Below are 27,106 nucleotides of genomic sequence, written 5' to 3'. Positions count from 1 at the left end.
TTTTTTAGCCAGGCAGGAACAGTGACGCACAGCTACAATCTTAACAGTGAGGAAGCTGAGGCAGGAGGATCACCATGAGCTCAAGACCAGCCTAGACTACACATTCAGTTCCAGACCTCTGTGGGATACAGAGTAAGATGCTGTCTCAAAAGTGTTGTCCAAGTTGTCCTCAACTTGGGCAACAATGCCCCTACTAGACATGACAGGGCAACAAATAAGGAGCCTGGTCTCAGGATTAGTTAGAATTGTTGGCCAATGTGGTCCTTGACCATTACAGGGCATTGTTAGGACTCTTGGTTAATTTCCAAAACTTGGAACTTCCAGTCATTGAAGATACCACTTACTTGGCTTTTAGAACATGGCAAAATCAAACTGATAGTGACCCAGAAGCTGCATCCCTACTGGTTAGCATTCACAGTGCTGGAAGGTACTGCCTATACTACCAGAAGAGAAAGGGAACCATTAATCATACCCAGCTGTGAACTACAAATAAATGACTGGCCCCGAAAGGCATATCCATGGGTATATAATATGGCAAAATTGTTATGGAATTAACCAACTGCTTCCTGATCAGATTGAATAGCTTCTCCATGAGATGAAACCCATATATGGTGAAGACTTAAGGGTAGACAGATCATAGACCCTAGGTGAGAATTACAATTATTTTACTGTTAAATGGACATAATATTAAGCCACCTCCTAATGATTTATTATTATACCCATAGATTATGGAACCATTCAACCCTTATAATGGATGATCTTATTTTCAGTACATGGTAATCAATACAAATAACCATAGTCACCGTGATGCAGAGAATAAGACACTGAGGAATGTGTAGCCTTTAATGTAACATAAATACTTCTACCTCAAAGGCACAGAAAGGGTTGCAGAAGATGAGGTGAAAAGACTGTAAGAGACAGAGGTGGTGAATGACCACAAAGAAACAGTGTCTTCTGGACACAACAGGGCAGCTCCACATATGAACTCACAGTGGTTGTGAGAACATAGATAAGACCTGTCAAACCCAACCCATAATAAATTCCTGCAGGACATGAGGGCTGTGAATGACAAGAATTAGGGAATATGAATCTTCTAGAAAATAAGGTTGTAGTCAAAGGGATGAGATGGGTCATATCTTGGATGAAACTATCATTGACTGACATCTGCACAGGACCCCAGACAATGTGTTGTGTGACTTTAGTTCAGGCTGCAATTGTGGAATCGGGGACCAGGAAAATTACCTTTCAAAGATTGTGTTCCAGAGCAGCTAGTAAGCTCTGTCTGCGTGTTCACCCTCAGTTTCCAAGCCCCACATTCCCCACACTTTATTGTTTAGGATGCTCCAGCTTTTTCTGCCAAGAAATTAAGAGTTAATAGATTGAAAGACAGCTGCTGGTTTGATTTTCACTTTCAACTTCTTGGAAATGTGGGTTTCCAAGATTCTGAAAAATGACCTTGCCTGTGATTGTCCAACACACACCTAGAGGAGAGAGGCAGAAGTCTGAGGAGTGTATAAGGGATGCCCACCTGCCTTACACCTGCTGCTTTTCCACAGAGGAGGTGAAATGTGTTGTATCTTAGGTGAGACTAAAATTGGCATCTACACAGGACCCCAGTCAATGTGTTGTGTGACTTTAGTTCAGGCTGCATTTGTGGAGTCACAGATCAGGAAAATTACCTTTCAAAGGTTGTTGTCCAGATTACCTAGTAAGCTACGTCTCTTTGTTCCCCTTCTTTGTACAGGCCCATTCCACAGTGCTATTTTAGGAAAGTCCATCTTTTTCTGCCAAGAAAACAAGTATTTTTAGAATGCAAAACGATCGTTTGTCTTATTCACTTTCCTCTTCTTGGAAACGCAGAAGATTCTGGAAACAGCTAGATCCATGTTCTTCTATGATTGGCCAACACATACTGAGAGGAAAGGGGCAGAACCTGGAAGAGTGTGTAAGTCCTGCCAAACTGACATGAACCTAATGCTTTCCACAGAGGAGGCAAGGGTGGGTTTCTGTGAAAAGACTGGAGCACTGTGGACAGTGGTTCCTGCAGCTGAACTACAGTGAACGCATACACTGGACTCAGGATTTTCTGGTAAGGGGCAGGAGCATTCAGATCTAACTTCTAACCCTCACCATCACTTTTCTCTGAAGAGCTGAGAGGTAACAAGACATTAGGACATGCCCCCAAAGATGAGGTTCCTCAGCTTGGAAGCTACGATGCCTTTATGGGGATGTGGGCAGGACTGGTTTGTTGATGGTCTTAACCAATAATTCAATGAGGAAGACCTAAAGCAAATGATCTGGATGATGTTTTTGGTAAATGTATCCATTTGTTTTGGCTTGTCTCTTATTCCTCTCCCTATAATAGCTGTTAATGGGCGCTTCAGGTAATGGAGAATCTCTACAGTGTGCATGAGGTTTGTTGTATCTCAGTCTCATCTTGATTCCTAGTTCAGGATCAACTATTTAATTCCTTACATCCTGAGGCCTCTGGCCTATGGAGAAGAGGTGTCTCTGTGTGTGCTGCTTCTGCTATAGCTGGCTGTGGAAACCTGTGTCTGAAGAATCTTCTTCACTGTAGTTTTCTTTACTGTAAAGCAGGGATGCTAAGGACCTTCTCTTCATCTGTGAGGAGCACAAGCTGTGCCAGGATGTGGTGACAGCTGTCATTTAGGCAGGTTTCCTTTTGTTACACTTGCTGTATCACAGCCTTCTCCTTCCCTGTGTTCATATTCAGTGGAAAGGCCTTGCAGACGACTATCTCTCTGGATTCTGCATCACAAATCCTGGAGCTAGAACTGAAAGAAGAGGGGAAACTGAAAAGATAGGGCAACTTGTGTGCTTTCAGGGATATTCTGTCTGTGCCCTGTGAGTGACTGTCCCCTTCAAGACTAAATCAGGCAATGATGCTTAGTTAACTACACTTAGCTTCTCTAGCTTCCCTTTCAGGACTTCTTCTTTACCACCCTTTCCCATCCTGTGTCTGCAGTCATTTTGAACAAAGTTCTTTGGCTCTGGTTTCCTGAACAGCTGTCCCCATCTGTCCTGTAGTTTGGACAGGGGTTGCCTATTGAATCTGTATGTGATTGGACAGGCTCATACACACAGTGTGACTCTAAGAAGATCCCTATTTTGTATTAGAGTATTTTTGTGGTCTCTCCAGACTCTTGGCACCCACTGTTTATGAGTGCACTAGAACCTGAATAGCCCACTGACCACTTAAAGCTACAGACCTGGCACAAATGTTCACAATAAAGATCAAGTGTTTTCCTCATATCCCTCCTTCATTCCCTGATGATAAACCAGATATACCTATGTGTTGGTGGTGATTAATGAGGAGGGGAATAAAAGCATATTCTGCTGCCTGATGTTCATTGTATTGTGGGAGGCTGACAGCAAATAAACCTAGACAAATATATTGTGTGGCAGCGGATCCAGTGGAGAAACTGAAACATAAGGAAAGGATGGCAAATGATGGAGGCAGCTACAATTTTATATCCCAATGGGAATATAAATCCTGAATCCTGACTAATTAAAACAGAACATAGAGAAAGGCAATAAAGTTAAAGCCATGTGGCTACTGGGGAAGAGCTATATCACAAGGTAGCAGTCACTAAGTACAAAGTCATGAAAGTGGAAGACAGCCTAAGATGACAGCATGACTGGAATTCAGACACTAGTGGCCCCAGGCTATTAACACTAAACTACAAAGATATGTTGTACGTAGTATGTGCACTGTATACCTAGTGAACTTTCCCTGAGAGAAATGGGGATCCTAATAGTGTCTCTCGGAATTGACTTAACATAATATGATTTCAGTACCAACAGGACAACTCTGGCTGTTTGATCATCTATGTTGCTGCCAGAACAATCACAGGAAATATACTAGCTTAGTTACATAATCAAAGCTGAAAGTGAAGGAGACTTGAAGAAGATAATGTAGGAAGAATCGTGATTGGATTTGGAAACAGAGCTTAAGTCTGTGAATTGATATGGGTGAAACAGGCAAGAAGAGGCTCCAGGGTGACAGTAGGGATTTGCCATCTCCTTAACTGATAGTGTGGTCCATTGTGCTGCCACAGGAGGTCTTGAGGACAGATTTGTGGAGAATAAAGGGCAGAAATATGAGATCTGAGTTTATGTAATCTGATTAAATACCCAACAATCAAATTCAAGTCCTTAGGCCTGGTAGCAAGTATATTTACCTGCTGAGTCATTTTGGTAGACTAGATATTTATTCTTTTGATACAGGGTCTCAAGTAGCCCAGGCTATCCTCTAACTCACTATGTACCAAGGATGACCTAGAAGTACTGGCCCTCTTACCTCTACTCCCTAAGTACCATAATTACAAGCAGCTGCATTTGATAAAGCGCTAGGGATTGAATCCAAGGCCTTCTTCACACTGGGAAAGCTCTCTACCACTTGACTACATCTGCAGTGCACAGTAAGATTGCTTTCATAAAATAAAAGGTTTAAGAGAAAATAGTGGGAGTGGATGGGGAGTGGGATAGGGGGCTGGTGGGGAATGGAAAGACAGGAAGGAGAGGGAACTGGGATTGGTATGTAAAATAAAACTTATTAATTAAATAAAAATTAATTTAAAACAAAAAGAAAAGAAAATAGTGAATCTAAATGATGACTTGAGGACACTTAAATATTGTATTGTATAAATGATGTTAACATGGACTTCAAGGGTAAAGAAATTTTATATTTTTGCAAGATGAGCTCCAAATCATGAAAAAGAAAGAAGGAAAGAAAATCTAAGCAAATTAAAAATTATTTTAACCAAATACAATAGCTGGACATCATTTGAAAACAAAAATAAAACAATGATCTATGTGATCATTAGAGATTTTGCATTGCTTAAACACTGGTGTCAATTATTCTTCATTGTTATTCATTTCTCAGTTTCAGAAACTAGATGTATGTTGACTAAGTTCTCAGTCATTTGAGGCACACACTGAAGGAAGTGTGCAAGATGAAGAAGACATCTTGGATTTCATATAGAATGCTCCAGTCAGGGTAGATAAAACATAGTTGTTTGTGTTTTGATCACTGCTAATAATGCTGGCTAAAAGATTATGCAGATTTTTGTATTATTTTCCCTTACTCTACTTAAGTTTTATTTTTCCATAATTAGAGGCTTAGTTGAGAGCTAGTAGATACCTGACCTAGTTTGCTTTCTATTGCTGTGATAAACAACATGACCAAAAGCATTTCAGGGGGAAAGAGTTTGGGGAACTTACACACTCTGATCACAGTCCATTGTGGAAGGAAGATAGGGAAAAAACTCAACAAGAAGCAGAGGCAGGAACAAGGTGAGGGTGCTGCTTACTTGTTCCTCATAGTTAGATTATTTGCACTATTATACAACTCAGGACCACCTGTCCAGGGATGGCACCCCCATAGTAGGCTGAGGCCTCCCACATCAATCCTCAATTAAGAAAATGTCCCATAGGCATGCCACACCCCGAAGCCCAATCTGGGGTAATTGATGGAGGCAATTCCTCAAATGAGGTTTTTCCTCCAAAAGGACTAACTCTACTTTGTATCTTGTTGACCAAAACTAACCAGCACAAATTATACGGAAACTAGTCAATACTGAGGCTGCAGCATAAAGAACACAGTGCTAGGCACAAAGCCATCTTTGGTATCTTGCAACTTACTCTCCCTTCCTTCTTTCAGTGCCTTTATTTGCTCACAGTCATGGGTCAGTCCTTCTCTGATACATCTAAGAAAGATGCTGATGCAGACTCGGTGTACAGAAGCTTCACTGAATATTTTAAGAAGATTAAGGTAGAAAACAAAATCATTTCTCCAGAAACTATCCAGTCAATTGAGTTAAACCTAAAAAAGGGAAACATTCAGGGAGCACACTCTGTAATCAGGGCTGCATTAAAAAATATTGATAGTGTCACAATAAGCATTGCTGTGACAGGAGAGTCTGGGGCAGGGAAGTCCAGCTTCATCAACGCTCTGAGGGGTGTGAAAGATGATGAGAAAGGTGCAGCTGAAGTTGGGGTAACAGAGACAACTATGAAGATAACTTCATACAAACACCCCAAAATTAAAAATGTGGATATTTGGGACCTGCCTGGTGTTGGAACTATGAAATTTCCACCAAAAGATTATCTGAAGAAAATGGAATTCCAAAAGTATGACTTCTTCGTTATAGTTTCTGCCACACGATTTACAAAACATGAAATAGACCTTGCCAAAGTAATCAGACTGATGAAAAAGAATTACTACTTTGTGAGAACCAAGGTGGACTTTGATCTAGATAATGAAAAGAAACGCAAAGCATGTACTTTTGACCAAGAAAATATTCTGCAGCAAATCCGAAGCTCCTATCTGGATACCTTTCGTGACAATAAAATTGATGAACCACGAATTTTCTTGATCTCTAACCACAATTTATCTGACTATGATTTTCCAGTCCTGATGGACACCCTGATAAAGGATCTTCCTGTTCAAAAGCGCCACAGTTTTATGCTTTCCTTGTCCAACATTACAGAGGGAGCCATTGACAAAAAGTACAGCACTTCAAAGCAGTTTATCTGGTTGGAAGCCCTCAAGGAAGGCGCTTTGGCTACTATTCCTGCACTGAACACCCTCCAGGGCAGTGATATGGAAAAGCTAGAAGCAATTCTAAACCACTACCAAGTCCTCTTTGGAGTGGATGAGGAATCCCTGGAGGTCATTGCTAATGATTCCCAAGTGCCTGTAGAAAAACTGAAAGAAAAACTTAAATCCCATTCTTTGTTGGAAACTAAGAAAGAAGAAACATTAGAAAAAACATTTTTGAAATATTTGGAGAAATTTGCCTCAGCTACTGGTGGGCTCCTTGCTACAGGTCTTTACTTTGGGAAAACCTTTTACTTGCATCATTTCTTCCTTGACACAGTGACTGAAGATGCCAAAGTTCTCCTTAGAGAGACATATTCAAAAGATTAGCTCAAATTCAACTCACCCACAGCTACTGACCATGGCACCATCAAAAGGTTAACTCCAGGGAGTCACAGATAAATTCACCTTCTGATATGTTTTTCTTTACATTAGCCAATCCACTACCACCATGGGAAAACCTAAGGATAAGGATCATGTGTGTTAAAATGTCAGAACCTGACAATCCCCAATGCCTCTTCAACTCTCTTTGCTACCCCATACCTTCTTTCCAGTCTTTTCACCAACACATACATACTTGAATACACACACATACACACATACACACACAGGGAGGGAGGGAGAGAGGGAGAGAGGGAGGGAGGGAGGGAGGGAGGAGGAGGGAGGGAGGGAGGGAGGGAGGGAGGGAGGGAGGGAACAAACTCTGTCACCTCTGTACTTCTTCACAATGGTTTGCTGTTGCAACCTCAACCTCTCTAGAATCTGTGAACAATCATTCCTTCCTTATCATGCATCTTGCTCTGCTGTGCTCATTGTGTCTCACAACACACACACACACACACACAAACACACACTTGTATGCATTCATACACATTTACCTGAATGAACATTACTTCTCACCCTTATTAAGCCTGAGTTAAAGAGTGACTAGTATGGCTTATAGATTCTATAAATAGGAAGACTTTAAGACCAAAGTCAGAAGAAACTATAACCACTGATCACAAGTTTCTTAATAACCAATCAGTTCCTAAAAATCCTCATCAGAATCCTTCTAGAGACAATAAAGAACATCTATAATTCTGTTCTAGAACCAGCGGAGAACCCTGAGATCCCTGTCTCATCATATCCTATCTTGGTTATGATAGTGAAAAACTACTTTGATCCATATATGATGTCATAAAATAATGCTTAATAAATTGCTGATTACAAAGAGTGTCTGCTGTTGGTATTTGACATCCCCGATATACCTGATATACATCCCCTATACGCAAGTGTTCATTGCTGGCAGTGTTGCTTTCTTTTGCTGATAATCTTAATTCCTGTTCCCTGGCCTAACACTTTGTTTTCCTCAAAACAAAACATGATAATCAGTAACTGAGTTTAAAAGGCTGGAAAAGGAACAGAAGAAGGAAATGATTTGACAGTCTATAGAAATATTCTGTAGACTTACATCTCATACTTCTGCACACTGGGTATCTAAGATCCAGGTGCCACCACAGGCAGGTCCTTGGGGAGATGAATCATCCTCATGTCCACACAGGACTTTCCTTACTGCATGTGCCTCTTTATCTTGCTCTCTCTATGAATACATCTCTCCTATCATCCTCATAACCTCTGGTAGCTATCAGAACCTTCCCAAATTTCTTCCCCCAATATCATCCTATATAGTTTGTTATTAATAAATTCATTTCACATAGTAGGAGTGTAGCACAAGTATTGAACCTAAGACACTCATTTCTACAGCGGGGGTAACCTCACAGTATTTTTAAGTTTAATTATGGTAAAGATTGAGTACCTCTTATTGAAAATTGTGGACTAGCAAAGCCTTAGTTTTACTTATAATAAATACATGGCATAATCAATCTCTCAAGGAACAAGGTTTACATTGGCTTAGAGTTTCAGAGTTTCTATGACATAATTGGTCAGATCCATTGACTAGGATTTCTCATGAAGGTGCTGGATTACAGTGGTGGTCAACTTGTAGCCAAGCAAACTGTTCAACCCACAGGGAGGAAGCAAAAGCAATTGAAGGGACAGTGTCTCACACACACAAACCCCTTTAAGTACACAAAATATATAGGCACCTTCACTTGACCCCACATGCTAAAGGTTCTACAACTTACCAGGGCTAGAGATATGGCTCAGTAGTTAAGATTACAGGCTACTACACCAGAGGACCCAGGTTCAAGTCCCAGAACCCCCCTAGTATCTCACAACTGTCTATAACTCCAGAGCCAGTTTACTGAGCTCTGCAGGCACTCCATGCACAAGGTGCCCTTACATACATGCAGGAAATACACCCAAACATCTTTTTTTTTTACTTTTTAATACATTAAAATAAATCTTTAAAAAAGAAATAGGCCCAGCCTACAATCCACAACCCCAGAGAAGCTTGAACTCTCTTCCAGAAACAGATGGAAGCAGATGCAGAAATCCAAAGCTAACCAATGGGCCAAGCCCCTGGAGTACAATCAAAGTGAAGGAGGAGTGATAATATGAACAAAGGAGTCAAGACTATGAATGGAGAAACCCACAGAATCAGATGACCTGAGCTAGTGGGAGATCACTGACTCAGGTCTGACAAATGGAGAACCTGCAGAAGACCAAACTAGACTCCCTTAATATAGGTGACAGTAGTGTGACTGGGACAGTAAATGAGGCCACTGGCAGTGGGTCCAAGATCTAATACTAATGCACAAACTAACTTTGTGGAGCTCATTCTATATGGAGAGATACCTTGCTAAACCTAGACACAGGGCTGTGGGGGTGGAGAGGTGCCTTGGTCCTGCCTCAACTAGATGATGGAACAGACTTAGTAGACTTCCTAGGGGAGGCCTTACCCTCTCCGTAGAGCAGATGGGAGGAGTGGGGAGAGTGGAGGGAGTGGGAGGAGAGGAGGGAGGGGAAACTGAGATTGGAATGTAAAAAATAAATTAATAAAAAAGCTTTAAAAAGTGTCAGGTGTTGCTGGCGCACGCCTTTAATTCCAGCACTTGGGAGGCAGAAGCAATAGGATCTCTGAGTTCGAGGCCAGCCTGGTCTACAGATTGAGTTCCAGGACAGGCTCCAAAGCAATACAGAGAAACCCTGTCTCAAAAAACAAGAACAAAAAACAAAAACAAAAAAAGCTAAAAAGGAGAGAAAGATATAGGAGAGTTCACTTAAAAAGAAAACAACATAGAAGAAAGAGAAAACAAATTAATGGATAGCAGAAAAGAAAAACAAGCAGTGGCTTGGCATGATGTAAGGGAGGCCTTGGTACTGCAGTCACAATGACAGGATCAAAACTTAGTATGCAGCTGAAAAATCACATTTATAATCCTACTAGCTGTCTATCTTGGACATAGTTTCATTCTCTAAGTTAAATTTATATGTAATATTGATGACCACACAAAGGACTTAACATACACTAAAAGTTTGATTTAAAAAAGTATTGTGGGGCAGTGAAATGGCTCAGTAGGTAACAGGGCTTTCCGTCAAGCCTAAAGACATGAATTCAATCCCCAGAATACACATGGTAGAGGGTGAGAATAAACTCCCACAAGCTGGCCTCTGGCCTCTACATACAAACCATGGAAAGTGTGAATTTTTCTACATACACAGAGACAGACATAAACAAACAAATGTAAATATCTAAGTAAATAAAATTTCTAAAATGATAAAGTATCATGATTCCTTTCAGGAAAGCATGTACTTCAGGTGGAACAAGAAAAGACAAAAAGCCGGGCGTTGGTGGCGCACGCCTTTAATCCCAGCACTCGGGAGGCAGAGGCAGGCGGATCTCTGTGAGCTCGAGGCCAGTCTGGTCTCCAGAGTGAGTGCCAGGATAGGCTCCAAAGCTACATAGAGAAACCCTGTCTCGAAAAACCAAAAAGAAAAAAAAGAAAGGACAAGAATAAGATAAATTACATCAAACTGTGGTCACATTTGAATAATTTGTGGGTTCTCTGAAGCTGCTGGTGACTCATAGCAGCGATTAAGATACAAACAGTTGATGCACTAGAAAATGACTCAGTGGCAAACTGTCTGCTGCATAAGCATAAAGAATTCAGCTCAGACCCACAGCACCCATGAAGAAAGATAAATGGGGTGGCATATACCTGTAATGCCAGCACTTGGAGGTAGGGACAATAGGATTCAAGAAATCACAGGCCACCTAGTCTCCACAATTGATGAGCTCAAAACTCAGTGAGAAACTCTGTCTCATAAAACAAGTTGGTAGATGATCAAGGAAGACAGCCAGTGTCAACCTCTGGACTCTACACATGCAAACAGGAGTATAAGCACCCTCACGCACATGAACATACAACACACAAACACATCCTTAGCTCATGTGCAGCTGTTTCCCTGTTGAAACATCTTCTCATTCTCTAGGACACTGGAGACATGGCTCAGTGGATGAAGTGCTTGCTATGCAGATTTAAACACTGGAGTTCAGATCCCTATGAGCCATGTATAAACTGAGAAGATGTGGGCAACTCCAGAACTCTCAATCAGAGACCAGGGAGCCTCGGTGCAAGCTGGCTAAACCAGATAAATAAACTAGCTTTATTGGCAAGCTCTGAGTTCAGTTGTGACAATTTGCCTCAATGAATAAGGTCAAAGACAAGGGAGAATGAGTCTCCAAATCAGCCTTTGACATGTAGATGTTGTCCTTTGCACCAGCCTCTGGCCTCAGAACAGGCAGATAAAAGGAAGATGAAAAGGAGGTGTCTTTCTAGTTCATACAGTTGGCAGAATGCAGGGAGCAAATAGTACAAATTAGTTCTGTGCTAAAGAGCTCTTCCTGGGACCTCACAGGAAGAACCCTGGGAACCCAGAGGAATAACTAAAGAATAAGGACGACAAAAACAGGTATGAAATGACAGAAGAGAGATTCACTGCTCAAGTGCAAGCCACATCACTCAGAAGAACAGGTACAGGTCACACCAGCCAGATAAACAGATAGGAGAACTCAGGCAGAGACTCATTGCTAGACCAAAGGCAAGCTGTCAGAACTCCATCCTCCAACTAACAAAGAGACTCCCTGCTGGACCAGAGACCATAATAGCTACTCCAGATAGGCAACCCACCTGGAGACCTCCTCTACTCCCTCTGTGCCCCCCACACACTATCCCCAATTCCCACACTCATCATTGTACCCTAGTCCAGAACTCAAGCAGAGACTCCTGCTGGACCAAAGGCCATGCTAGCTACCAGAATTCCAGCCCCCAACTCTGGCAAGACTTCAGCTAGATCAGAGGTCACTCCCACTGCCAGAAATCCAGGCCACAAAGATCAGAAGACCAAAAAGGAAACAGAAACCAAGGAACAAAACACTCATCCAGAAAAGACAAACTCTGAAATTGGCACCTAAACCTCTAATCACCCAAACCCAGAGGCCTAGATTCCAATGTAAGAACACAACAACAGTCATACAATGTCACCACCAGCACCCATCTATCCTACTACACAAAGCCTACAACACATTTGGAATACAAGAAAATAACCTTAAAACTAAATTTATGAGGTCCTTAAGGAGAAAATGAAGAAAATACAAACATTGGAAGGAATGAACAAACTCCTCAAAGAAAGCCAGGAAGACACAAACAATTGTAGAAAATTAATAAATTCCTTTTTTAAAAGTCAAGAAAAACCAAATAAATAGTTGAAGTAAATGAATAAAACTGTTCAAGACCTGAAAATGCAAATAGAAGCAATAAGAAAAACACAAACTGAGGGAATTTTGGAAAATAAAAAACCCTAGGTAAGTAAACAGGAACCACAGACACAAGCATCACCAACAGAATACAAGAGATGAATGAAACAATCTCAGGTATTGATAATAGGTTAGAAGAAACAGATATAATCAGTCAAAGAAAATGTTAAATCTAAAAACTTCCTGACAAAAAAGTCCAGCAAATCTGGGACTATAAAAAAGACCAAGCCTAAGAATAGGAATAGATGATGGAAAAGAATCCCAGCTCAAAGGCACAGAAAATATTTTTATTAATTATTTTTTCATTTATTTTACATCTTGTCTTCATCTTCCTCTCCTGCCCACTCCCATTCCCTCTTCCCACTTCCCCCTGTCCCCCTCCCCAACCCTCTCCTCCTCCACCTCTGTTCAGAAAGGGGCAAGCCTCCCATAGATGCCAACAAAGCATGGCATATCAAGTTGAGTTAGGGCAAGGAAACTCAACATTAGGAACAGGTTCTTAAAATCCACCCAAAGCATTAGGGACAGGCCCTTCTCTCACTGCCAGGAGTCCCACTAGTAAACCAAGCCATACAACCATCACACATACGTAGAGGGCCTAGACTGGTATCATGCAGTCTTTCTAGCCATCAGCCCATAGTCTGAGAGTTCCCATGAGCAAGCCAGTTGCCTCTGTGGGTTACCTTGTGATGACCCCTTTCCCTGGCCCCCAGTTCATGCAATCCTTCCTGCCTCTCCTAAGCAGGATTTCCCCCAGGCTGGGCCCAGTGCTTGGCTGTGGATGTATACATCTGTTTCCATTGGTTATTGACTGAAGGTTCTCTGACGACAACTGGGGTCATTATTAATCTGATTACAGGAGATGGCCAGTTCAGACTACCTATCCACTTTTGCTAGTCTTAGCTGAAGTCATCCTTATAGATTCCTGGGAGTTTCCCTTGCATCAGGTTTCTACCTGACACTGAACCACCCCACCACCACCACCCAGTTATCTCTTTCATTATTCTCTCCCTCCATCCACTCTTCAACCTGAAATCTCAGTTCCAATACCTGTCCACCCCAGTCTATCCAGGGGATCTCTTCTATCCACCTTTCCCAGGTAAATCCATGTATCGCCCTTTGGGCAAAATATTTTTAACAAAATCATAGATGAAAATTTCCCTTACCTAAAGAAGGACATGCCTATAAAGGTACAAGAGGCTTACAGTACACCAAATAGATTGGACCAGAAAAAAAGTCCCCCCACCACCACCACATAATAATCAAAACACTAAACATACAGAACAAAGAAAGAATACTAAGGCTGTAAGGGGGAAAGGCCAAGTAGCCAATAAAGGCAGATTATTATAATTACACCAGACTTTTCAACAGAGACCCTAAAAGCCAGACAGGCCTGTATAGATGACCTGCAGACTCTCAGAGAGTACAGATGCCAGCCCAGACTATTATACCCAGCAAAACTTTCAATCGCCATAGATACAGCAAACAAGATATTCCATAACAAAGTCAGTATCTACCCACAAATCCAGCCCTACAGAAGTAACAGAAGGAAAACTCCAACCCGATAATGTTAACTACACCTATGAAAACACAGGAAATAGATGATCTCACACCAGCAAAACCAAAAGAAGGGAAACACACACACACATACACACACACACACACACACACACACACACACACACACACACTCACATTACTAACACACACAAAAAACATAACAGAAATTAACAATTATTGGTCATTAATATCTCTTAATATCAAGGGACTCAATTTCCCAATAAAAAGATACAGGCTAACAAAATGGATGCTAAAACAGGATCCATCTATCTGCTGCATATAAGAAACATACCTCAACATCAAAGATAGACAAACCTCTGAGTAAAGATTTGGAAAAAGATTTTCCAAGCAAACGGGCCCAAGAAGCAAAATAGTGTAGCCATTCTAATATCTAACAAAATAGAACGTAAACCAAAATTAATCAAAAGAGATGGAGGACACTTCATATTCATCAAAGTAAAAATCCACCAAGATGATGTTCCAGTTCTTAACACCTGTGCCCCAAACGCAAGGGCACACACATTTCTAAAAGAAACATTACTAAAGCTTAAATCACACATTGAACCTCACACATTAATAGTGGGAGACTTCAATATCCCACTCTCACCAATGAACAGGTAATCTAGACAAAAACTAAACAGAGAAATAATGGAGCTAACTGACATTATGAACCGACAGATATCTGCAGAAATTTCACACAAACACAAAAGAATATACCCCCTTCTCAGCACCTCATGAAACCTTCAAAACTGACCACACATTCAGTCACAAAGAAAATCTCAATAGATACAAGAATATTGAAATAACCCCCTGTATCCTATCAGACCATCATAAATTAAAGCTGAATTTACAACAGCATCAGAAGCAAAAAAGAAAGCCTACAAACTCATGGAAATTGAACAACTCTCTACTGAATGACTACTATGTCAAGGAAGAGAAAGACTTCCTAGAATTCAATGAAAATGAATGCACAACACACCCAAACTTATGGGACACAAGAAAGTGGTGATAAGAGTAAAGTTTATAGAGATATCTCAAAATAGCAACTTAACAGCACACCTGAAAGGTCTAGAACAAAAAGAAGCAAACACAGCCAAGAGTAGTTTCAAAGTGGGAAACCAATAACACACAATAACACAGAAACGAAGAGAACAATACAAAGAATCAATGCAAAATGTGCTGGGGTAAAAGTGGCACAGAACTTGTGGAAGTAGCCAACCAACAACTAGTCCAGCTACAGACCCACACTGGAAACTACCTGGAGGGCCAAGAACCAGAGGCTGGATAGCCCAGAGACCTAGGATAGAACCAAACACAACTGGCAAAAAAAAAAAAAGTCAACGAAATGATTCCTAATGATATTCTTCTATATTCGTAGACCAGCACCTAGCATAATCATTCATCATCAGAGAGGTTTTGTCCAGCAGATAGGAGCAGATGCCAAGATCCACAGCCAAACATTAGGCAGAACTCAGAGAATCCTGAGGAGGAGGAGGGATTGTATGAGCCAGAAAGGTCAAGGCCACCACAAAACCATGGCTCACAGAATCAACTAACCAGGGTTCATAGGGGCTCAGAGACTGAAGCAACAATCAGGGAGCCTGTATGGGTCTGTGCCATGGACCACCCCAGCCATGTATGGGGGTCCCTGGTATGAGTGTTCTCGAAGATTAGCTGGGTAAGGATTTGACGGTGACAAACAGAAACAAACATAGAGGCAGTTTGAATGTGGATGTATTTTGTAGTTCTCAAGCAATGCTTTTTATAATGAAAAATATCATCTCAGGGGTTGTGTTCAGTGAAGCAATGCCCATCATTGCTATTAGGCACAGTAACACACAACTTATGCAACAATAAATCAGAAAAATCATTTAGGGCTAACCACCTATTTCTAAGATCAGGTTAATGAATTTTTATGATTAGTTATTGATGATATGTTACCTACTTCACAATTGTTTGATAGCTGTTACCTAGTTTTTGTGAGTCTTTGAAATATTGAGCTATTTTGACTTTTTCTTATTAAAAAGCTTCCTTTACCAAACATTAAAACCACTCTCTATCACACATATACAGCCATATGAAATTTTATTGTTGGGAAAGTTTTTGTCAATACTATTACTATTTACTTACATGAATGACGTGAATGATTCGAAAAGCGCTGGTTTTCCTGGAGACAAGGTCATGGTCAGTGACCATGTCTCAGAGGACAGTTTCTCATTTATATCTTTTGTTTGGGATGTCAGCGAAGGCTTTCAGGAACATTTCGTTAATATGAGAAAAGACTAGAAGAATAGAGACTGCCATGAGAACTATGGCTCAGTATTTTTCTCCAGCTGAGAGTTCCACAAGCATTTCCAGGAGACCTCCTTCTTTTGAAGTTATTGCCTTAGTCTGTGGAACTTGTCACACAGAATCTACTGGATTTGGTGTGGCGGGTCTGAGCTAGGTCCTCTGCATGTATGTTGTGTTTGTGTAGTGAGGTGTCCTTATTTTAGGACTCCTAACAGTGGGAGCAGAGGCTGTCTCTGACTCTTTTGCCTGCTTTTGGAACTTTTCTTCCTACTGGATTGCCTTGATATGAGGGTTTGTGCCTAGTGTTATTGTAACTTGTTTTGCCATGTTTGGTTGATATCCCTGGAAGGACTGCTCTCTTCTGAAGGGAAATAGAGAAGTGAATAGATCTAGGTAAGAGAGAAGGGGGAGGGCCTGGGAGGAGAGGAAGAAGGGGCAACTGCGGTTAGGATGTAACATATCCTAATTTATTTATTTATTTATTTATTTATTTATTAATATGATAGAAGAGAGTCCTGAGGCCTGACCTTTTTAATGCAAAAAAAGGGAAGTTCCATGATTCTGCAGGCAGCTGAAAACCTCAAGAAAGCCCTGGACAGGATGATCAACTCAGCAACTGAATTGCTCAAATTGAGACTCAATAAGCTAAAACAAACAATAAAACAAACTCCTGCAGCCTAGTTCATGGGGCTGTGGGATATGGAAACAACTGAATGAGCCTGAGGACACTGGGGGAGTGTACAGTGACAGAACCACCTGTCCTCCTTGAGGTAGTTACATAGCCCAAGGCAACACAATGATGAACTGGCCCTTGGGAGCCTTGAACACCACAGGATAGAGTCCCCATGAATATCAGGAAGATCACAAAGGACAGACATTACTGAGAGAACTGGGCATGAGAGAGCCAGTATTCAATGCCCAGCTTCTTAGGCCTGATAGAACTGTATTCACAAGAGAGCTAGGAGGGCACAGTCAGTTTTGTGCCTGCTGTGCTAACGGGAGGACCTCCATCGGGATCCACAGCACCCACATAGAACCCCAGGTCTTGTGACACATGCCTGAAACCCAGCATTGGGAGTGTGGAGAGAGGAAGATCTCTGGGGCTTGCTGGTGAGACTATCTAGCTGAGTCAGTGGGCTCTAGGTTCAGGGAGAGACTGTGTCTCAAAAAACAAGATGAAGGAGCAACTGAAGAAGACAGCAAATGTTTTCTCTATTTCTATTTTTAATGGCTATACTTTTGATAGAATATTTACTTATACCAGGCTTTTTCTTTTAGGCCACCAACCAGCTCCCAAATCATGACACAGAGACTTATTAGTTATAAATGCTCAGCCTCATCTTAGTTCTTATTTTAATCTGTTTCTCTTTATCTACATTTTGCCTAGAGGCTTTTGTAGGGGTCTACAAAAGCCACGCCTGCTTAGGGTCTGGGTTAATTTTGGATACTTTACACTGTTAAGTTTTAATCCTCTTTTAGACTAAAAGGGGAATTGTAGGGGAACCTGTAGCCATGCCTGCTTAGTAGGGGCTGGCTACAGGTTCCCCTACAGGTTTTTTACCTTTCTTTCCTTCTGTTTGTCATACTTTCACTGCTTCTCATGTCTGGCTGCCTGGCTTCTGGTCCCAAGCATGACTCTTTCTTCCTCATTCTCCTCTTCCTCCTCCTTCTCCTCCTTTTCTCCTTCTTCTCTCATTCTTCTCAAGCCTGGATTTCTCTTCCTAGTTATTCTCTCTGCCCACCAACCCCACCTATCCCTCTCTCTCTGCCTATCTATTGGCTGTTCAGCTCTTTATTAGATACATCAGGTGCCTTAGTCTGGCAAGGTGAAACAAGTGCAATACATCTTTACATAATTAAACAACATCACCTGATGTCTGGGCAGTGTTACCATAGAGGGCATGTCTCAGTCCATGACCCTGCCACAACAAGAATCTGTGTTGATGTTCATGGCTGGTGTTTCCAAGAGCCATGAAGATGTCAGTGGTCTGGGCTGCCACCTGAGGCCATGTTGATATCTGAGGGCCATGCTGATCTGGGTGACCTCTGCTGCCACCTGGGGCAGTAGTAATATCCCGGCCCTTGCTGTTGTCGAGGGCCATGTCTGGGTCTATGGTACTACCATAGCAGGGGTCTGCATTCGTGTCTGTGCCCGATGTTACCACCAAAAGCCATGAAGATGCCTGTGGTCTGGGCTGCCACCTGAAGCGGTGTTGATACCCAAGGGTAGTGCTGAGCTGGCCCCGCCCCTCACCTGGAACTACATGGCAGCACTAGCAATAGCGTGGCCCTGGTAGCATAGGAGGGGTGGCTCTGGTGGTGCAGGAGACCTGGCCCTAACAGTGTGGACTCGGGAGAGATGGCAGAACTATAGCCACAGGATCTCCATGGCTCAAGGCAACAGCAGAATATCCAAGAGGAGTCTAGGTGAGGATCCTGTGATGGTGTAGCCGTTGCCAGGGGCCTTGAAACAGACCAGTAACTCGCAGCAATGAACATTTATAAGCAAAGCTGTTTGGGCAGAGGGTATATATACTGCGTGACACACCATAGCTCCCAGTGCCACTAAAAGGAATGAATATGTGATGGAGAGGCAGGAAAGACAGAGGAGTGGAGTGCTATGTACCTGGCAGGACTGGAGTGGAGACACAGTAGGATATGAGAGAAGGCTGCAGCTAACAAAGAAGCAGGAGCCCAGAGGGGTCGTCAAGATGCTTGTTTGCTTGTTTGTTTTGTTCTGTTTTGAGGGTGAGGTTACAAGGGTGGAGGGCAGACATGGAAAGACTGGGAAATTAGTAGAATTGGGGTACATGACATGAAATTCTCAAAGAATCAATTTAAAACAAATATGTTTTAAAAAATAGTTGCAGCGGGTGGAGTTGTAAACAGACATGGAGACCAGTCAGTCCCACAGGGCGAAAGGCCCAGCTCCCCAGCTTCACCCTGCTATTCAAACAAACATGGTTTGATTTTTCTAAAGTAATAATAGTGAATAAACCTTTTTAAATGAGCTTTATTTTTATTCTTATATTTATCTGATTTGGATATGAGTTTTTCCATAGTTAGGAAATTTTTATTTTTTTTCTAATCTCTTGCTCTTCTCTCTTCCCCTACATGACTTCTCCACTCTCTCCTCTGTCCCTTCATTTATTTAACTTTGTTTCTCAACATTTTTTTTTCCTTGCCCCTTTCCTTTGTCACCAGAGAAAGAGAAAGAATAAAAGCATCTTGCTCTGTTTAACTCAGAGACACTTCCTGTTTTTTTGGAGCTGGCAGTGTTCCAACAAAGCCCTTTATTTATTTTGCTCCAAAAAGCAGTGGCCAGTCACCTAACCTAAGCCAAGGGAGCAAGCAGCATTTGCCCCTCACCACAGAACTGAGTGCAAGCATCAGGAAGCCCAGGGTTCCCCCACCCACCCCCACCCCCACTCCCCCCCCCACCCTTGTGCTCCCAGTGCCTGGTAACTGAATCCGGCTGCTTAAGCCTTTTTTTTTTTTTTTTGAAAAATTACATATCAATCCCAGTTCCCTCTCCCTTCCATCCTCCCATGCCCCCTACCGACCCCGGATCCCATCCACCATCCACTCCCCAGGAAGGATGAGGCCTTCCATGAGGTTATCATCAAAGTCTGTCAAGTCATTTGGGGCAGGGCCTAGGCCCTCCCCCCTATGTCTGTCTAGGCTAAGAGAGTATCCCTCCATGGAAAATGTGCTCCCGAAGTCCGTTTGCACACTAGGGATAAATACTGGTTCCACTTTGTTTCTGTTTCCAAAACCAGGAAAGGGGCACCGGGCAAAAGAAGGTGTTTGGGAATCAGCTATGAAAAGGGTGCTGAAGAAAACAAATCCCGGAAAGTTGTCCAAGGACAGCGGGGCTCAGCCCCACGTTAAGATGAACCCATTCTTTCCATAAACAGGATGTACATACCGAAAGTTTTGAAAAGTGGAGTCGGCGGCTGGCCGTACTGGAATAAAGCTGTCCACTAGATGGAGCAAGTTTGAAGCAGCTTCAACTAGCAGGTCAAGGCTTAGGAAATTGCCATCTGCTGGCACCAAATAGACATCAGGCAGAAAAAAAAGGGAAAAAAAAAAAATGACTGAACTCACCAGGCCAAAATAAATTAGTGTTCTCCATAGGGGCATACTAATCAAAGCTTCCAGAAGACCATTCAAAACTGCCATTCACATGAAGACATAGCAAAGGTTATCAGAACATCTCTCTGAGAAAAGTAAGTTAATAGACCGATCAAATTTTGCTTTAGGGACTGAAGAGATGGCTCAGAGGTAAGAGCACTGGCTGCTCTTCCAGAGGTCCTGAGTTCAATTTCCAGCAACCACATGGTGGCTCACAACCATCTGTAATGAGAGCTGGTGCCCACTTCCCTGAGTTCAGGCATACATGCAGGCAGAACACTATATACACAGTAAATAATTTTTTTTTAATTTTTTGCTTTAAAAAAAAAGGTTGTTAAAAAAAGGTTGATAAAGTGAAAAAGATGTGGCTACTGACTTGGAGAAAATATTTGCAAATTAAAAATCAGAGCTTATGCATAACATATAAAGATGTCCTAAAACTCAGTAGTAAGAAAACAGGCAACTTGATTTTATAGAGGGCTGAAACTTAAATAGGCATGTTACCAAAAAGAAACACCGATGTCAAATAAGCACTTGACTATACAATCAACACTGGGGGAATTCAAATTAAAAGTTCACACACCTACGAGAATGGGGAAGGATTCCAAATGTGATTTAGGATGCTTAGCAAGAATAACCTTGTCTCACACTGCTGGGAATGATCCAGTCAGGAAATATTTTGCCAGGCTTTGATAATATAAATTCCACATTAACCAACACCAGTACCTGATGTTAGGTACTTACAAAGAAAAATAAAACAGGGCTAGTGAGATAGCTCAGCCGGTAAAGGCACTTGTGGGAAAACATGACACTGCAGTCCAATCTCTGGGACCCATACAGTAAGGAGAGAACTAATTTCAGCAGGTTGTCCTCTCGTCTCCACCTATGTGTATAATATGCATACACATAAATAAATATGTAAAGAAATTTAAGGAAAAATGAAACGTTGTGTTCATATGAAACTTTATACAAAGGGCTAGAGAGGTGGCTCAGTGGGTAAGATCATTCTGAGCAAGCCTGAGGACCTGAGTTCAAATCTCAAGCATGTGCTGGTAACCCCATATTGGGAGTTGGGGGGAAGAGACAGGCAGTGCCAAGACACTTGCTGGACAGCCAGCCTGTCTAAAATGGAAAGCAGATCATTGAGAGACAGTCTCAGGGCAGTAAGTTAGAGAATGACAGAGGACGATTACACCAAGCCTTCTCTGCTCTCTGAATGTTTACACAAGAGCATACACACTCACATGCATTCACCACACACAAATATGACACACACATACACAATTTTAAAACTTCTGCACATGTAACGGTCGTGGTTGCTTAATTCAGAAGAAGAATTTGAAAGCAATCCAAATGCTCATCTGTTGATGGGTAAGCAGGATACGGCACAAGGCTGTAATAAAACAGAACCAAGTGGATACACAGAAGGAAGTACATCTGAAAACACACGCTTTCTAGGAAACAAGCATCAAAGACACTCTCACACACTCAATGGTTTCGTCAACCTAGCATTCCAGAAAAGGCAAAACTGCACTGTCAGAGAACGAATCAGTGGCTCTGAATTGGGAAGATGAGCAATTCTATGAAAGCACACGGTGTCTTAGTGTGGCAGAGCTGCTCTGTACCTTCTTCATCGAAGCCATGAGAACAGCTGTCCCTCATGGTCCCTCTACAACATTTGGAACCAACTCTTCCACACCTTCTCCGATGATTAACTGAAACTCAGCCAAAAGAAACCCATTGGGTTGGCTGCTTTGGTGAAAGTGGTGCCACAGTACCCAACACTCAGCCCAAGCCAAGTAAGATACATATATTCCTTCTGCCAGTCTCCCCACACCCCCTTTAACTTTTGTGTCTTTACTACAGTGCTGTCCTTAAGAGGCATATTTGTTCTCTCCACTTTGCCTCCCTGATAGCGTGCTCACACCTTAGTCCATGTGACTAGAACCTTCCTTCATACTGCATGGGCCTTTCAATCTTCTTGCTTCTGTCTTTTCCTTCTCTGTGCCTTACACTCCTACTTAGCATCCTCTGGGCTCTAGGCTTAGCACCTCACTCCACACTGTGTAGAGTGATCCTGTTCACTACATTCAGAACCGGATGAGTCTGAATTTGATAGACGATGGCCAGGCATAGAAACAGAGATCATGATGACAATCATAGACAGGATGAGGATCATACTTCATATCTTCCAAACCATAACTATAATCTCAAAAATCCTTCCCAGGGAACCAAAGACTGCCAACTGCATCCTGGAGGAAGGGTGGAGCTCTGTGGTGAAGCCATTGCCTATCATGAACAAAGCCCTGAACTGATACCAGAACTGAAAAAGCAAAACACAGTTGAGTTGAATCCCTCTATCTAAGTTCTGAGTTCAGGTGGGTGTTCTTCAAAGAAAAACTTCAGACATGCTCAATATGGCACTTTATTGGAAATTGAAAGCATATATCCATGAAGTAAGATCAAAGTAAGCATCATTTGACACAATACTACCCTAATATCAGTTATCTTCTTACATAACAATAAATCCCAAAATGCCCCTGAGTTGAATGTCAAAGGGCAAGCTTTAATGGTCTAGAAATATCTCTATATAAATATAAACCATAGCATCTAAAATAACCATTGTTGTTTTGAGTCAGGTTCAAGAGTCCTGGGAAATCTCTTGAAATAATGCATACTTTAGATGTTTACTGGAGCTAGAAGGGCTGGGGATGTAGCTCAGAGGCAGATCACGGCCCTAGGTTCTCCAGTGCCACAAAAAATTAGTAACAATAACATGTAGCTAATAACAACAAAGTTCAGACATAGGGAAATCCTCTACTGTGAGGTACATAAAGGAGCTGAAATGCTGAGCAGAAAACTTAGCCACCCTGCATTTCCAACAGAGACCTGAGACTCAGTGCAGGTCATCACACCACCTCCTTTGGCACTGCTAAATTATGGCAAGCTCTCCTTCGGGTTATACAGGGCAGAATTTGGCAGAGAAGTTCTTGAAACTTATGCTCATCTCTCTCTTCCCCTGCCATACATACTAGCTCCTTCTCTCCTAGAGGTTTCATGGGGAAAAAAAAAGTTTGGTTTGCTAAGGATGGGTTACACTGTCAAGGTTTGGCGTGAGGGGCACTGGCCAAAGCTGCTCTTTCACAGTCTGCCTTGCCTCCTTTACCATCAGCAGCTTCAAGGGTCTTTGATTCTTCAAAGCTTCTCATTGCACAACACAACACCTGTGTGGCTTCCACTGCTCACAAACAGCTTTCACCTCCACTAAGTCACATGGCTTTCAACCCTGTGAAGTAGGAGGGCAGGGATTATGACCCCTAGTTGAAAGCTAAGGAGTTTGGAACCCACAAAGTTAGGTTCATTGATCAAATCCACGCTGTGGGCTAGCTGCAGAATCAAAACTAAAACAAAAGTTCAACTCCTGAGTCTTCCCCACTGTCTTTCGGAGAACAGGCCGAGGGAGAGACTTGTGTCCTTATCACACAACATCCCACTTTCAAGGGTCTCATACAGCCCCATTGAGAACTGGATGAGTCCGCATTCGATAAATGATGACTGCAGTGGCTGGACACAGAAACAAAGAGGTCATGATGACAATGGTAGCCAGGATGATGAGGACAATGGCCCAGATATCCAGGATGTGCTTGGGAAGCAGGACATCCACAGGTGATTGGCTGATAGCATCCATGTTGGCCCTGGAATGGACAGGAAAGGAAAGTCAGTTTCGTGCACCCTCTCCCTACCTCCCTCCTAGGAAGGAGATCTCAAGGAGTCAGAGTTGCTGTGACCATTAGTGGTGATGATAATGGCATCATTTGCTGGGGCATCCTATTACCAAGAACATGCAAAACACTCTTTAATATTTATTTTTATTACGTGTGTGTGTGTGTGTGTGTGTCTGTGTGTGTCTGTGTCTGTGTCTGTCTGTCTGTCTCTCTCTCTCTTCTCTCTCTCTCTCTCTCTCTCTCTCTCTGTGTGTGTGTGTGTGTGTGTGTGTGTGTGTGTGTGTGTGTGTATACAAGTGCACATGTCTGTACTCAAATGTGTGTCTGCAGAGACCAAAAGAAGTCAGGTCCCTGCAACTGGAGTTATAAGTGGTTATGGGACACCTGACCTGTGTTCTGTACCCTCTGCAAGAGCAGCAAGTGCTCTTAACTACAGAGCCACCACTCCTGCCCTTTATGCAAGTCACTTTATGTTTATTGACTCATTCTATCCTCATATCAACCACCAATCCAATGAAGAGGGACTTCAATAACTGTTCACTTTATGTTTCTTAGTCTTTATCTTCAGTCCTTCCCATGATTCCTATATTCCATTGATTTACAATAGAAATCAAAGCCATGTAGATGTCATGAATTTGGCCTAGGAAATAAATCCAGATAGATGGAACTTTTCATGCTTATTGTTTAAACAACCAGTCAGTTTCCCTCATCCATAAAATTCTAATTCACTGTTTTTGCTCTGTGCCCATTGCTTATTCTTTTTTGGAGGGAGGGGGCATGTGTGTACAAATGCACACAAACATGTATGTTCTGTGAGTGAAGGATCCGGGACAACCTTGAATGTCATTTCTCAGGTGCTACCCATCTTGCTTTGGGGTGTTTTTTATAAATTCATAGCCATATTTTTTAATTGGGTGGGAAGTAGAAAAGAAGTCCCTATTCTGGGCCCTATTCAAGGCATCTCCCAGTTCCACTGGGTTAAGGAAGGTGAGGTGTTTGGGAAAATTGGGTGGCCCCTGGATTTGTATACTGTGGCCCCTCACAGCCTCTATCTGACAGAGCCTAGTGTACTATGCTCTGGAACCCTGGGGCAGGAAAAACACCACTTTCATTCCTGCTTATTAACACTGTTGTCAGCCACCTGGTAACACAGAAACACAAGCAAGAAGGGTAGCACACCAAGCTCTGTAGTACAGATGGCAAAGTGCACATCTGTAATCATCCCAACTGGCCCCACTCTGCTCCAGTTACCAGTGAGCAACTTGGTTTCTGAGTTGGGGTCTCTCATTGTGACCTAGGGCTGGTAGACAGGGCTCTGCCAGTCTCTGGCTCCCTGACCATGGGATTGATAAGTGTGCACCACCACACCCAGCCTTTTGTTTGTGGCACACACTCTATGAAATGAGGCAAGTCCCTTTTTTCCACAGAAAGCCTACCTATTTATTCATTGTGGGGACATTCACCAAGCACAAGGATGGGGATTTAACTTAGGCATAGCATGGTGAATCTCAATAGCCACATTTGGGATATGAAAGTGACCCAGACTGGCCCACCAACGTCTTCTCCAGTACTTCTATGCACAAGCTCTAGGGAAAGGGTCAGGCTAAATTGAGAGGCTGCATATCTGGAAAGGGTGGGGCTCTTTTGCTCACAGGTAGACCACCTATCCTAGACTTAAACACAAGTAGAGCCTTGACCGTTATCACCTGGTATTACTTAATAGTGAACACCTGAACCCAGCCAAGTTCTCAGCGTCTTGGTGGTTGTTTTGGTGGTTGTTTTCAAAGCACCACAGGCCAAAGAAGCATCTTGTAGTTCCATGAATAGTTGTAGTTAGGCTACAACTATTTAATAAGCATTTCAGTCCTAATAAGTTATTATGCATGTACCTGTTGAGCACTGTTGTGTGTGTCTGTGTGTGGGTATGTGCAGATGAGTGCAGGCATCCTCAGATGCTAGAGGTGTAGATTCCCCCTGGATGTTGGTTTGGGGAATCAAACTCAGGTCCTCTAGAATCAATATGTGCCATTAACTGCCAGGCCATCTCTCCAGCCCCTGTGAAACTTTTTTTTTTAAGATTTTATTTATTTATTATGTATACAACATTCTGCTTCCATGTATATCTGCACACCAGAAGAGGGCACCAGATCTCATAATGGATGTGAGCCACCATGTAGTTGCTGGGAATTGAACTCAGTACCTCTGGAAGAGCAGTCAGTGCTCTTAACCTCTGAGCCATCTCTCCAGTCCCCCTGTGAAACTTTTTAAACTTCTGGTATGACTACACAATGCCATCTTCTTTTCCTAGTCTACATTAGTTATTTGTCCAGGACTAACATATCATAGCAATCATCAGAAACAGCTGCATGAGATGCCACCTCCAAAAACAGCATAGAAAGTTCAATGTTAAACTTGGTCCAGCAGTTTAAGCAGTCTGGGAGATTTTCAACATCACCATTTCTGTCAAGAATGTTACTGATAAGGAAAAGGGGCCAACAAAATGAGACCTCATGAAACTCCACAGTTTAGGACATCAGTGGAAACTGAGTAAAGAGACAGCCTACAAAATGGAAGGAAATCCTTGCCAGCTATAAATCTGACAATGGATTAATATCTAGAATACACAAGAGAATGCACTAAGCAGAAAAAGTAAACAAGAAAACATATAATTGGAGCAGGAATTCTAATTGGTATTAATAATAAAAACCCAGAGACAGATATTGGGGTTAAAGCTGAAGATCAGAGAAGCAAAGCAGCCAATCACTAGAGACTCTCATCTCTACCAATGCTCAGACCGAAGGGGTGGTCCTGTCCTCAGACTGCAGTGAGCTCTTGGCTTCCCCTGCCTTATATTCTTCTCTAGTGCTAGGATTAAAGGCATGGGATCCCAAGTGCTGAGATCATCTTTATGTGAGCTCTGTTTCTCTTTTAGACTGGATCAATATTGTGTAGCTTAGTGTGTCCTTGAATTCACAGAGATCTATCTGCCTATGTCTCCTGAGTGCTGGGATTAAAGGTGTGGCCACCACTGCCCAACCTCTATGGCTAACTAGGGGTTCTCTCTCTCTCTCTCTC

At 42.3% G+C, this 27,106-nt stretch overlaps 2 protein-coding genes and 1 long non-coding RNA gene across 5 annotated transcripts in view; 1 reads left to right on the top strand and 2 right to left on the bottom strand.

Annotated features, from left to right (window-relative positions):
• The window catches only part of LOC100763791 (interferon-inducible GTPase 1), a 32,070-nt gene extending 24,834 nt beyond the window's left edge, over window positions 1-7,236 (top strand). The window contains exon 2 of the mRNA XM_035440133.1: window positions 5,684-7,236. Coding sequence (XP_035296024.1) covers window positions 5,705-6,952 — 1,248 coding nt within the window. The 5' untranslated portion in view covers window positions 5,684-5,704 and the 3' untranslated portion in view covers window positions 6,953-7,236. The remainder of the gene's footprint in view (window positions 1-5,683) is intronic.
• Window positions 1,839-20,501, bottom strand: LOC113834338. Its single transcript, XR_003482801.2, has 2 exons — window positions 20,101-20,501; window positions 1,839-2,795 (listed from the first exon to the last, which is right to left on the bottom strand). It is a non-coding gene; the product is annotated as an uncharacterized LOC113834338 (long non-coding RNA).
• Window positions 20,502-22,713: 2,212 nt separating this feature from the next.
• The window catches only part of Smim3 (small integral membrane protein 3), a 43,176-nt gene continuing 38,783 nt past the window's right edge, over window positions 22,714-27,106 (bottom strand). For all 3 annotated transcript variants that reach the window (XM_027402842.2, XM_027402841.2, XM_027402843.1), the window contains exon 2: window positions 22,714-24,001. In XM_027402842.2, the coding sequence (XP_027258643.1) occupies window positions 23,812-23,994 (183 nt within the window). In that variant the 5' untranslated portion in view covers window positions 23,995-24,001 and the 3' untranslated portion in view covers window positions 22,714-23,811. The remainder of the gene's footprint in view (window positions 24,002-27,106) is intronic.

The sequence above is a fragment of the Cricetulus griseus genome, chromosome 2 (assembly GCF_003668045.3).
Source record: "Cricetulus griseus strain 17A/GY chromosome 2, alternate assembly CriGri-PICRH-1.0, whole genome shotgun sequence".
In the NCBI taxonomy this organism is placed as follows: domain Eukaryota; kingdom Metazoa; phylum Chordata; class Mammalia; order Rodentia; family Cricetidae; genus Cricetulus; species Cricetulus griseus.
Note: the sequence above shows the minus strand (reverse complement) of the source record. Positions and strands in the feature narration are given on the sequence as shown.